At 42.4% G+C, this 13,829-nt stretch overlaps 1 protein-coding gene across 2 annotated transcripts in view; it reads right to left on the reverse strand.

Moving 5' to 3' along the window:
- Window positions 1–6,281: 6,281 nt before the first annotated feature.
- Window positions 6,282–13,829, reverse strand: part of LOC145397208 (uncharacterized) — a 65,384-nt gene continuing 57,836 nt past the window's right edge. The window contains exons 1-4 of one of the 2 annotated variants that reach the window (XM_080270401.1): window positions 7,820–7,848; window positions 7,073–7,172; window positions 6,616–6,745; window positions 6,282–6,383 (exon numbers count right to left, since the gene is read on the reverse strand). In XM_080270401.1, coding sequence (XP_080126527.1) covers window positions 6,300–6,383; window positions 6,616–6,745; window positions 7,073–7,172; window positions 7,820–7,847 — 342 coding nt within the window. In that variant the 5' untranslated portion in view covers window position 7,848 and the 3' untranslated portion in view covers window positions 6,282–6,299. Of the gene's footprint in view, window positions 6,384–6,615; window positions 6,746–7,072; window positions 7,173–7,819; window positions 7,849–13,829 lie in introns of those variants that run through there. The other variant, XM_080270400.1, reaches the window with a different exon arrangement.

Consider the following 13,829-nt stretch of genomic DNA (forward strand, 5'->3'; position numbering starts at 1 on the left):
GATAACGAATAAAAACACATTACACAGTGCTTTAATCCTTAGTATAGTTTTTTATACAACACAATCTGAATGCAAGGTGATATAGTAATATAATCGTATGCTGGTGAGGTCTGTAATTTATCATTTTGACGGTTGTATCCAGTCAGTGTGAAACATTAAGCGGTCGGAAGCTATAAGTAGATGTTTGTAGTGGTCGGCGGTGTGCCCCTTCCCTTACTCGACGTAATCACTATTACTTTACAAACTCTAGTATAGGTCATTACCATTACTGTAGTTACTACTAATACCCAATGTGTGATAATAGCAAAGTGTTGCTGATAAGTAAAACACGTGATCAATATTATCTTGGTTATTGATGTCTTAATACATGATATCGGATAACGTTGGGCATCAGGAACTTGATGACAGCTTGTCTGGTGGTTAAGCCGAGGCCGTGACGTGGTTGCTGGCATTACCAAAGGTCAGTCAATATTTAGATGCCATTCATTGCAGCTGACAGTATTATAAGTATCAAGGTCAAAATCACACACAGGACAGCCAACAGTAGAGTGACCTGCGTGGTGTGCTGACCCCGCACACACCATACAACCAGGGTCGGATTACAAGGTATAGGCAAATTGGGCAACTGCCTGCAAGGCCACAGCTTGCCACAGGCCATCCAGACTTCCAGAGCAGAATAATTATATGCTTTGGGCGTCCAAATAAGTCCCATCGCCCATCGGGCCATCAAAAAATGCCATTATAGGTCATATCAACATTTCACTGGAAATAACAGAAAAAAAAGATCTGTATGTTGCAGGCCAACCGTCTCCATTGCCTGCCAGGCCACAGCATGGTTAATCCGGCGCTGCATACAACTAACCCCCTCCACCCCTTGCCTCAGCCACTTATAGCCACTCACTCCAGCAAGAGGCTCGCCACCACCTGATAACAATTTCAGGAATATAGCCTTGCCTTATATAGTTATAACTGCAATAGGGTGTAATTTGCGATTCACACGTTTGTAACAGAAGGTATTACGGAGAAGGTAACCAGTAACTAAATTGGATGAATGGATGATCTGCATAGTAACCAAACAAACTTGTCTCGATTGCAGCTTCCGCTAATCGACATTATCGTGCCATACAACAGATAATTCAGTTAATTCGTTTTCAGCGAGAACATTTTCAACAAAGGTGTGACGGATTACAGTTCACACTGGTCAATGTTGCTAATAGCAATGTAATAGACATAGCGGTCAGGTTAACCTTATGATTATTTGCTTTTCAACTTGTGTCCCATGTCTGTTACTACTTTCCTCTATCTCTGTGTGGCCATGGTTTTTCCCATTAACTATCGTCAGCCAAAACGTCAATTGCCACAGAGAGGGAAGGATGTTAAAATGGACAAACTGTTTTGGTTACGCAAATATTTAATAAGGAAGACTAACTGACTACCGGTATATTTAAGAAAATATTTTAAAATGATATGAAACAATGGGTCAGACATTGGATTTATATGATACTGGAATGTCGTGGGTAACTGGGGGAGTGACAAGGTAACCCTGTCAACACCGAGTAGGACCACCCGGCACCTTTTCTAGCGCCCTGTTCCAGTTGCCCTACAATAACATGTGGTATAATGACAATAGTGAATGTTTTACTAGAGATCCGGTGTTTTAGCCTGACTTAACCTGCAGAGTTAAAGGCTACATCCAAACTCTAATGTATTAAAATCCGCTATTGCACTGCATATCTGACAGAATAACATTTAGAAAATAAGGTCTTACTGTGTACTAATCATTAAATGCTTATTTGCCTTATCGTTAAACTATAAATATCAATATTATATTGTACAGTGGACAATATTGTAATGCACACTTCATGGTGATAATAAAGACGTGTTTATGAGCATTGGTGAAACACACACACACACACACACACACACACACACACATTATCCATTCCGGGCAGAGCCGTCGACCCCGGGCCCTTCTCCCTCTCCGCATGCCCCCACCACAACATGTGACAGCCAGCTACACCCCACACACCAATGACTACTACAAACATCTTCTTATAGCTTCCGACTGTTTATTGTTACACACTGACTGGATACAACCGTCAAAATAATAATTACAAACCGCACCAGCATACGAATATACAACTATAACACCCTGCATTCAGATCGTGTTGTATAAATAACTATACTAAGGATTAAAGCTCTGAGTAATGTGTTTTTATTCGTTATCATAACAAAACCATTATTTACCAAGACAAAATTATGGATGATGTAGGAGTGGTTGAGACAATGCGAGTCTTGCACTAGGATGTGGGGAGGGTGGAGGGTAGACGAATGAATGGGAACGAGGGGGGGGGGGTGGAACTGGGGGTGCGGTGGTGCCACATAAACAAACCTGCTCGTCGAGCCGGTCGCTCTATTTTTGCTGGAGACTGTACTTATGCTAAATGATATATCTTGACCACAGACATAATTTATAACTTAAATAATCCACAGATACTCCAAGCCTCATTTGTATTACATAAAAGCTTTTTCATACTAAAGCCACACGAGCGCCACATTAACACCGTCACCCACACCAACACCACACTAACACCGCCAGCCACACCAACACCACACTAACACCGCCAGCCACACCAACACCACACTAACACCGCCAACAACACTAGCGCCACACTAACACCATCAGCCACGCCAGCACCACACTAACACCGGCAGCCACAGTAGCACCACACTAACACTGTCAGCCACACCAGCACCACACTAACACCGGCAGCCACAGTAGCACCACACTAACACTGTCAGCCACACCAGCACCACACTAACACCGGCAGCCACAGTAGCACCACACTAACACTGTCAGCCACACCAGCACCACACTAACACCGTTAGCCACACCAGCAGCACCACACTAACACCATCAGCCACACCAGCACCACACTAACACCGGCAGCCACAGTAGCACCACACTAACACTGTCAGCCACACCAGCACCACACTAACACCGTTAGCCACACCAGCAGACCGCACTCTCAAGACTTACCAGAAGAGAGGCAATGGTCAGGCAGCGGCGGGTGAGGCAGTCGGCCGAGAACAGTGAGGGGGACAGGCCAGAGGCTCAGTATTTATCTGTGTCAGCACACCCACACTCCCCTACCACACAGCCAACACGCAGCAGTCAACAATGGATCAAAGTATATTGCAAAATTTTTCCTTTTCCTAAAAATCATACCTAAAAAAAAAAAAAAATCATTCTATGCTTTTTACATCGTTTTTATACTGATATACTATGCATCAGTGACGTACAAGAGGATAATGGGGCGTATGGTGCGGAACAAATCGCTGAGTATAACTTATTACGAAACCAACAATGTCACCTAGGCCAGTATTCTCATTGATTAAGGGAGCTTCCCAACACCTTCCTAAGCAATTTCTTTTGCCTATTACACTTTCAAATCCTATTCTGTGTTATATAAATCCTTCTAATATCGCTATACTCTGCATAAATTGCGTACAAAAGGATATTAACCAGCCATATCCAAAGATGAATAGTTAAGCAAGACGTGTTACGAAGCCTCCTTACCTGACGAGAATATGGACTCAGGTGACCCTGTTGGCTCAATACGGTAGTTCCTTTTTCATTGCGATTTGTTCCACACCTTACACCTCAGCATAATTTGTACGTCGTTGATGGATAGCATGTCGATTTTGACTGCGATATAACCGGCACAGAGAAGACTTTTGGGAAATAATAAGTCGAATAAATCGCTTAGGAAGAGGCGCTACGGTGCCTCTTGACTTACTACACGACCGTTAAACACCAACAGAAATACTTTTTCCTTATAGATTCAAACAAGCCTTGTACCAGATTGGCCTCCATAAAATGTATGCAGTTAGTAATATTACCTTTACACTATGTATAATGATCAGCTTAAGTTTTGTGTGACTTAAAGACATATTGAATAGCCTAGGATAGCAGTGGGATCAAGCCGTGTCTTAGGTTTTGCAATGTTTGCTGAATATATAAAAAGCTTAAATCTTTGCAAGACTACTTATAAACAAACTGATGCTCGATGAGAGGTTTATACTTGGAGTCATTGTTTCTGTTTGAAGAAGTCATGTTGTTAGAATTCTTTACCGTGATATCTATGTTCTATAACTTCATGACTAATGTATTATATCCTCTCTAGTAGTAGAGTACAGTCTATTACAAATGTTCGTTTGTGTGTGTGTGTGTGTGTGTGTGTGTCTATCTGTCTGTCTGTCTGTCTGTCTGTCTGTCTGTCTGTCTGTCTGTCTTTGTGTGTTCTTAGCTGCCAAATTGTTCTTACCTAATTGTATCTTTACAGGAATGAGTCCAGCTCGTACTGTCTCGTGCATTAAATCATTGTTATCATACATATCCTGAAATTTTTTGAATACTTTTGGCATACACTTCTTCATTCGGTAGTGCATGCCACTGATCAATTGCCCTATTTGGAAACTGAATTTCCTTACGTCTTTATCGCCTTGCTTTTTATGTAGTTTTTGCAGTGTCCTCATGCTGATGCTTCCCCATAGGTTATATATTCATTTATGTCTATCTTCTCTTCCCTTGATATGCATTTATATAGCATAATCATGTCTCCTCTTTTCCTTCTCTCCCGCAGTGTTGGTAGAATCATTTTTTATATATATATATTTCTTTGTAGCTTAGAACCCTTAAGCTTGGTACCCATCTTGTAGCTGCCCTTTGTACTGTTCAATCTTATCTTTTTTTGTGGGGGGGTGGGGGCGGGCGACGGGGGGATGAGGATTCCATACTACTGATGCATATTCCAGGGTTGGTATAATGAATGTTGTTATTACCTTCCTCAACATGTCTTCATATACATATATATATATATATATATATATATATATATATATATATATATATATATATATATATATATATGAATGCTGTTCTCATATTAGCAAGCAATGCATACATGTGTGTGTGTGTGTGTGTGTGTGTGTGTGTGTGTGTGTGTGTGTGTGTGTGTGTGTGTGTGTGTGTGTGTGTGTGTCAACTTTCTGAACCTATTAGTCAGAAATAATAACGGTATATACGATGAATCAACGCAAGAAAACATACAAAATCACTGAAAACATACAAAAGTAGTTACAGTATAACTTTCTTTTTCGCCAGAGCAAAGCAATCATGGTACCAGAGTCTTGAGTCTTCACTATGCGATTACCTTTCACAATTGATTTCTTCCCTCTCCAGACGCTTTCATGCAGCACAGCAAAGGTTTTCCTTGCTGGAGAGGAAAATACATTGAGTTTATAAGGAAATACAGTTCATGCCGATGAAGAATGAGAGACCCACTAGAAGAGTGTATGTGAGTGAAGTGGTTTGGGAGAGGAGGAGGGGAAGATCAGGGATGAGATGGGGGAATGAAGTGTAGAGATATATGAGAGAGGGAATTATTAGCTGGAAGGAGGACAGCCGGATGGCTGAGAACAGGGAGTTTGGGGGGTGATTTGTTTTGTGGTGAACCCTTAGGGGTTTGAGGCGTTTGGCAATAGATAGATAGATAAACAGATAGACAGACATATAGATAGACTGATCCTTGCCCTGTCGAGTCTGTTTTGTAAAGTTTAAGACAGTGTTCGTATGAAAGGGAATATGAAGAATCTCAACTCTCTTTTTCTTTATTAAGGAATGTTTTATCAAATGTTTGTTATTATCAGACGATTTTATTTAGCTTGGAGTATACAGCATTTCGTGTACTAAAGAATTTACAAACAACATCAATAAACATTTTAACCCTTTCAGTTCGGTGACATTTTATGTTTTATTCCTGCTATCACTAGATGATTTAATTCAGCTTCGGGGAGACGTGCCGAAGATAAAGTGGTAAAAGAAGGTCATGTAACCCGCTTCATTTCGAAAAGCTTGTTGTAAGGTCTGCAGCAAGGATGTAATATAAATTTGTTAAATACGATGATATCATTCCTATTTTTCATTTGCCATTTCAAAACGGCTTCCTTCAGTATAGCAGAGTTTCAGAATGTGTCCAGTCCAATTCGAGATCATCATCCTCTCTCAATAAAAGTTTGTTTAATAGCAAAAATGAAATATAAATGACGCCTGTTCTCAAGAAAAAGTTCTTTCCTATGTTTTCTTATAAACTCGATCTCGCAACATTAGTAATTTAGTCTGAAAAATATCTAGTACACAACCTGGTCAGTACTTGCAATGTGAAACCCCAAACGCCGGTGGTTAACTGATTCGACTCTGCCACACCAACAGTCTCACATCCTTCATCACGGACACATTACCGGAGGTGTGAGTAGATGAGCTCGAAGCAGAACACGTGAAAACTAATTGCCAGGCCAGCCACGTAAACCACCAGTGTTCCCTGCAATGTGAGAGAATATACTTTTAGGAAACTGCATCATATTTACTACAAGTATTACCGGGTCACTTAACATATATGAATAGATAGATAGGCAGATAGATAGATACGGAGAGAGAGAGAGAGAGAGAGAGAGAGAGGTTGATGGATTAATACGTTGGTTCGATCCCGACAGATAGATAGATGGATGGATGAGTAGAAAGTATGGCTCACTAAAGCACAGTGAGGAAGTTACCCATATATTGGAGAGGCTGAGTGAGGATCTGACGGCCATGGTTGTGGGTGGGTTGAGGCAGGTGGTCATGTTGGGGGTGTAGCTGTTGATCCAGTGGTCGTAGATACCTGCTTCTCTCACTGTTATGATCCTGCAAACAAACACGTGATTATGAATAAATTACCATAAACCTCTCAAATTATCTTGGCCCAGGTTTTGTCCTTTTGTAGCTTTGCTCACGTAACTACCCCCTCATGACCAGCACAATTCTAGTGATGAGCAACTATTACAATTCCACATTCAAAATACAGAGACGGTAATTTTAGACCAAGTTAAGGCAAAAACAGAATAGCCAGCTGATAGCCTACTCATCCAATTAAACTTATCAAATATTAATTTTGATAAAGCCGAATGATCTTAATCACCTTAGGAATAACTTAGCAGATCATGCAGATAAAACTGATGTATGGTAGCTGACCTGCGGCTGACAGCGTTGATGAGTGGGCTGTCTTTGGGCCCCGTCATGCCAGCCATTGAGTTTAGGAACTTCTCACGTGCTAGGTAGAAGTCACACTTTCCTGTTGACACCAAGAATATAGTTAAATATAGGCAAAATTAGTGCCATGAATACACTATATGACCTTTCCAGTATATCTGTCAGCGGTCTTACGATATGGGAAGTAATATTATCGTAAATCAATGGATGATTAAAAATATATATATAAAATCATGGTCTACAAAGTACAAGCCGGACTGGCGCTGAAACCACCAAACATTGTCTCGGAAAAACGCTGGCTTCAGTTCTTTTATTATAGGGTCCATTTTCTAATTCGCAAATAACAAAGGATCACAAGTATATTTTCAGGTCAAGGTCAACCTGAAGATTGCCTGACGTCTCCCAAAATATAATTAAAATAAAGAACATGCAAATGTTTTATCCTCCGGCAATTAGGTTGAGTAAGATGACCTTTTTTGTCGTTTGTTCTTGATACTGCTGAGCCATTTTTTGCAGTTTAGCTGAGTCCCTAGTTCATTGTGTGGGTGTTCTGAGGTAAAAGACACTCCCATCACCTCTCATAGATTTGTTAGTGTAAGGGCAAATTAATGACACACACACACACACACACACACACACACACACACACACACACACACACACACACACAATTTCACTCTCTCTCTCTCTCTCTCTCTCTCTCTCTCTCTCTCTCTCTCTCTAACTCACCTGTCACTGAAAAGTCCTGTGCCATCATCATCTTCGCCACATCCCCCAAGTTTATTAGGGTGTGGTCCCCCCTCCTCACTTTGACATCCAGGTTCTTCGTCAACTCAGAGGCCGCGAATGTTTGAAATCTACCTTCCTTCTGCAGATCATTTATGTCGCGGAAAACACCACTCTCAGCCGTCTGAAAGAAGGACAATGATTGTCTTAAAGGCTGTATTTATAGCGCCCCCCTATACTAGGCTGAACTGGACTTACTTTAACGTAAAGTGCTCGATCATGTATTTATGTCTTGGAAAGCACCAATATTAACCGTCTGTAAGTAACTGAATGAATGTCTTAAAGTGTAATTTAAATAGCCTTTCTTAATCACCCCAGAACCACACATACTTTGGCAGAAATTCATGAGCATTGTAACTTTATATTATAACTGGAAGAATAACCCGTATAATGTATTCTCGTTGTTGGCATATAGCTTCTCATTGTCCCCTGCAGTAAGTCTGCTATCGAGGAACGGCTTGTCCAGAACGTTACCTATTGATGCGGAGTATGTTTACGTTCCTATGTTTATCATGTTCTGCATGATCAGACAATTTACCTCAGAAGATGTCGAGTCTTGCCTTAGTCACAGCAGGTCCGTAAACTGAGAGAGCCAAGAAATACATTAATGCCCAATGTCTTTATGTGCTACTATACAACGCTTCATGGGATAAATACTAACCTGAACAGTGGAAGCCAAACTAGTTCCTTTCTGCACTAAAAATGTAATAGGATTATCGACCACATCCCTGAGAGACTGTATGGGCATTGGGATGTATCTGACGGCCAGGAGGGACACCAGGTTGCCTGTATAGCTACGTGTCAGCACCACAGTTGTCAGCATCCACACACCCAACACCACACGCTCCCATACCCACCATGTCCTGACAGAGCTGACATCTGAAATAAGCACATGAATTTATTCCAAATTAATTAATTACTGAGTTATTACTTCACTCTGAAAGTTCTCTCATGTAGTATCGTGTTTCGTTACTGTGTTTGCAATCATACTTAATAGGATTATTTTTGCCCCATATATACATCAAAATATTCTTTTGATTACGCTTCCTACGTACATTCTGTAGAGTGCTGGGATTTGTCATGAATGGCAAATAAAGAACCTAATGAAAATTGGTAATACTTGTATGTATATTCTTTGTGATGCAGTTCAGTCGTTAACAATCGGCATCAGACAAACCAACTTGATATGTCATTATTATGTAAGCAAATGATATCCAAGCTTCGGAAGTGCAACTGGAAATGTTTCCTTATGGGTATTCTACTACAAACTTTGTCATCAGTTTTGTCCCGCAACACTACTGAGTAGTAGATATAAATCAAGGCAGGTTTGCAACTCATTAAGGTGCCTTTCAGCACACCGACCAGTTTCTCTGTAATTTTGATCTCAGGACTCCATGCAGTGTGAATAACAGCTCCCAGTAGTACCTACGAAGCCATCCCGAGACTGTTTTCATGATTGAATTCTCTCATTCTCAGTAATATTATTTGGTGGTAGAAACAGTTTCTTAGAATATTTCATTACTGCATGCATATGAATGTAAACCATTATAGTTATTCATGATAAATCTTCTTATCCCTGCCACCACGCGATATCAAAACAAAACAAAATGCTGGGAATGAGATGTTATAATTAAGACACGGAAGTGGTACACCCTGATGCAATAGTGCAAGTAATGAGATATTGTTGTTAAGACTTTATTGCAAGGGACCAGGCGAATGCATCTAGATGCCTTGATCAATAGTGCAATATAACTATACGACCACACATGGTGGAAGGATGGCAATACTATCCTGAAAGTGACGACTTCCACCTTAACATATAGGACAAGCTGGAGGTCTTACCTTGTTGTAACAGCACTCGAACGCAGCTGGATGCCTTCACCATTAGCCCTGTACAATGACAAGTCTGGATTTGTAGACAGGAAGGAAATATAGTCATTACTGCAAGGAACCCCAACAAAGCCGTAAGAAGCGCTCCCCAAACACGAGCACCCAGGGGAAGTAGGAAGCTCCAGGGGTTCACCTCAGGCTTGCCACGACCCACGATCATCCTGTTGTACATAATGTCGACGGGGAAGGTAAAGTCCACTGCCCTGGCTCTCGCAGCAGTGAGGAGGAAGAGGCCAAGGCTGATGTCCACTTCCTGAAACGAACAGTAAATTAGAAATTGAAGTGCAATACTGTCAGGTACCTCCAAATCACACATATCTTCCTATCTACTTTTTTTTTTTATTCGGTCTATGTTGACTGTTTTGTGTCTGGTCATTTTATCTATCTATCAGTCCATCTTTCAGCCTGTCTATGCATCTCATATACCAGTTTAGTTAAGCTGACCTTCAATGAACTTGTTAAATGGCAAAATATAAATAAAATAACACGATTTAATCCACATCCAATACATAACGATGCAAGGCCGTAAAGGGACCTACTTCCCGCATTGACATTCCGATCATGCCGGTCCAGGACCCGTCAGGCTGTTCCACTCCCCACGCTCTGTCAGCGGGAGTCACATAGTCGTATCTGCAAAGTTTGTGACAGGGAACGAGTCTAACACCACTCCAACATTAATATCATAGTTATATACAGCCGTGGTCATAAATAGTCACCTATCCTCCAGTACCCCGTGCCTCAGGCTGCCTCATTTATGCGCAGCAAGTCACAGTGGAGCAAGAGGGTCTGAGAGGGAGGGGCCAGAGAGAGAAGGGAAGGTGGGGGGGGGGGAAGAGTTATGGTGCGGGGGTGGACTGAGGGAGGGCAGGTAGGGGAGGGAAAATGAATGCGAAGTGGTGCTCATACTTTTTGTCTATTTTCTTTCATTCAGGGCATGATATAAAAGAGTTAATATTCGGTAGATAATGATGCACTACACCTTATTACCGGCGTCAGATAAAGTTTTGATAGGTGGTGATATCAAGGGCTGGCTAGTGAGAGAAATATACTGAAGTCACAGATCAAATATTAATGTGGAGCCAGAAATTTCTGTTTATCAGTATATTTTGACTTTGGACGCAGAATGGAGTCTGGATGGCTTTGACTTCCGTAATGTTTAAGAAACGTCCTTTACCCTTACATGTAATTAATTTTGAAACTAATTATCATATGCAACTTGTGACACGGCTGTGTCCACAGTAAATATGATCATCCTCTCGGTATACATTCCCTCTTTATAGCCACCAGCATGTCAACTACTTTATGGCATCTCTATATGAAAAGGCTGTTTAAACTAATTGTGGATAAAAGGTAAACATTTGATGTCTGTGCACATGGGTGGATATAATAACGATATCTCTCATAAAATGTTAGAAGGAAAATGAAACAAAATCCTACCCAAGCTCCCAAAATATATTATCTATGTCAATGTTTAACGACACTGGTAAAGCCAAAGCATCCAAGAAGGGAAGGTGGGTGGGGGGGACTGAGTAATGGTGAAAGGGTGAAGTGAAGGAGGGTAGGTTGGGTAGGTAGGAGAGGGAGAATGCAATGCGAAGTGGTGGTCACATTATTTGTCTGTTTTCTTTCATTCATGGCATGATATACAGGAGTTAATATTCGGTAGATAATGCTGCATTACATCTTGCATAGCGGCGTAAGATAATAATCTTTAGACAGGTGGTAATATCAAGGACTGGCTTGTGAGAGAAATATACTGACGTGATAGATCAAACATCAGTGCAGGGCCATCGAGACTGTGTGGGCCCAGATTGTCAACGTGTGGGAGCCAGAGAACGAGTTGACAGGCCCGCCTCCCCCAGCACACCAAGGAGGAGTGGGAGCTGTTCACACGAAACCAGCAAACCATCGACAACATTGTTTCCTCGGTGCCGTGAGGAATGCAAGAGGTTTTTGTTTGAATTAATTTATTACGCCAAAGGTGTCAATCCAATGTACAATTCATCGACAAATTGACGTTAATAACATCAGAATCAAATAGTCAAAAGTAGTAATAAAAAAAAAGAAGTTAACAGTAACACATTAGAGGATTATGGCAAAGATATGTAGGTACAGTAAATAATGTGAGGCAGGACCAGCCAGCATGGCAGCATCCTCAGCACCCACCAAAACGTGGGTATCGAGCGAGAAGGTCAACCAAGTTGTCGCCCAACAGCAGATACCGACAGATATCCACCAGTGGGCGTCCTTGGGGCAGCAAACCTTCGACTTGAGGGCAGTGCAGACAGTAGTGTTCCAGCGTATTACTGTTGGGGGCGACACAGGAGGCACGAGGTGAAGTGGGGTGCATCCTCCAATGCTGCGACTTGCCACACTGGCCTGTAGCCAAGGCGTAACCTGGCAGCCACCACGTTGTGCCTCCTCACCCTGAGTCCCCGACGACGGTACTTGTAACGGTGGTGGCGGAACGCGTCATGATGTTGGATGGAGACGCTGTTGGCTCTCTGACGGTCTCTGTGATGGCTGATGGAATTGAAGGTATGAGCACGGAACCTGGATAGGTAGCAGGAGAGTGAGGGTGAAGGACCAGCACCTCGGGGAGGTAGTCTACAGGCAGCTTTTGCTAAGTTATCAACATTCTCACTGTGAATAATGCCTGTATGGGAGGGAATCCACAAAAACTTTACTGTCAGTGCATGTTGAAGGACTAGGGCCAAAAAGGGCAATATTCTATGCACAACAATATCTTTCAGTTTAGGGGAGGAAAGAGCCTGAAGGGCAGACTTAGAGTCATAAATCACCAAACCATTAAGACCACGTTGGCAGAGGAGACTGACTGCATCCAGTATGCCACACAACTCACAGTAAGTGGAACTGGTGGGGGCTGGGAGTCTGCAACCCACCCATTCCCCTGGTGGCAGAGCGACACCAGGGGAGAAGACAGCACACCCTGCTGAACCATCTGGCTGAAGGGACCCATCTGTGTAGAAGTGGTTCAGTGTGGGCTCCGAGGACGACGCCATAGCAATAGCCTCCAGCGCCAGCTGCCTTTGTAGAGCAGGCACAGCCGTCTTGGAGGTGGGGGTGTAGTGAACCGATGGGGCGGGAATCATCCACGGTGGGGGACAAGGAAAAACTTCAGCCTCTGGAATGTCGATGTTTAGCCTCTGAATGAGAGAAGAGACAGCCTTAATGAGGAAGAGGTACACGTGGGCGGGGCTGCAAGGCATTTCTAATTATAGTGGAATAGTGGGGGACAACTTGAGGGTAATGGAGACATTCAAGAGTGACACATGTAACTGTTGAATAAATTCTGTCGGTTATGGGTGGCAAATTCAGTTCAGTTTTCATATTGACAATCCTTGTAGACATTGGACAATCCAAAATTACTCTCATTATTTTATTTTGAAACATCTCAAGGGGTTGCAGGGATGACAGGGGAAGCTGAATTATGGCAGAGAGAGGTAATCTATAACAGAACAGATGAAGGTGATATAGATGGTTCTAGCCACAGAAATGGAGATTCCAGTAGTGTTGTTGAAAAGCCACTTGCGGGGAGAGAGTGGCGCTTTTGTAGCCTATGCAAAAGATCCTGAACGATGGGATGAGTGCGCTGTGCCCAAGTGGCGCGGGGAACGGAGACCAGTGCACCCAGGTAGAGGTACTGTCTGCAAAGAGGCACAATGCAGTCACCGACAGTGAACACTGGAAGCAGCCTCCGGTTCTGGAGTGTAAAGATTCTGCTTTTTTCTGTTGATATAATCAAGCCACAGTCATAGGCAGATGTAGAAAAGGAGGTGAGTAGCTGCTGGAGATTGTGTGGGGATGTAGATTGTATACACATGTCGTCAGCATAGCAGGTGATGATGGTACCAGAGATGTCGGGTAACCTTGAGAGTAGTCGATGCATTAAAACATTGAATAAGAAGGGACTAAGAATAGCACCCTGAGGAGTTCCTAAATTGAAGGCTTTTGTAGAGCTGTACGTACCCTTGAAAAGGACCCGGGAGGACGTGTTGATGAGATATCCTCTTACCCACTTCAATAGTCGTCCTCTGATGCC

This window comes from Coenobita brevimanus, chromosome 40 (genome assembly GCF_032717465.1).
Source record: "Coenobita brevimanus isolate Jiangsu-jjx chromosome 40, ASM3271746v2, whole genome shotgun sequence".
Taxonomy (NCBI): Eukaryota; Metazoa; Arthropoda; class Malacostraca; order Decapoda; family Coenobitidae; genus Coenobita; species Coenobita brevimanus.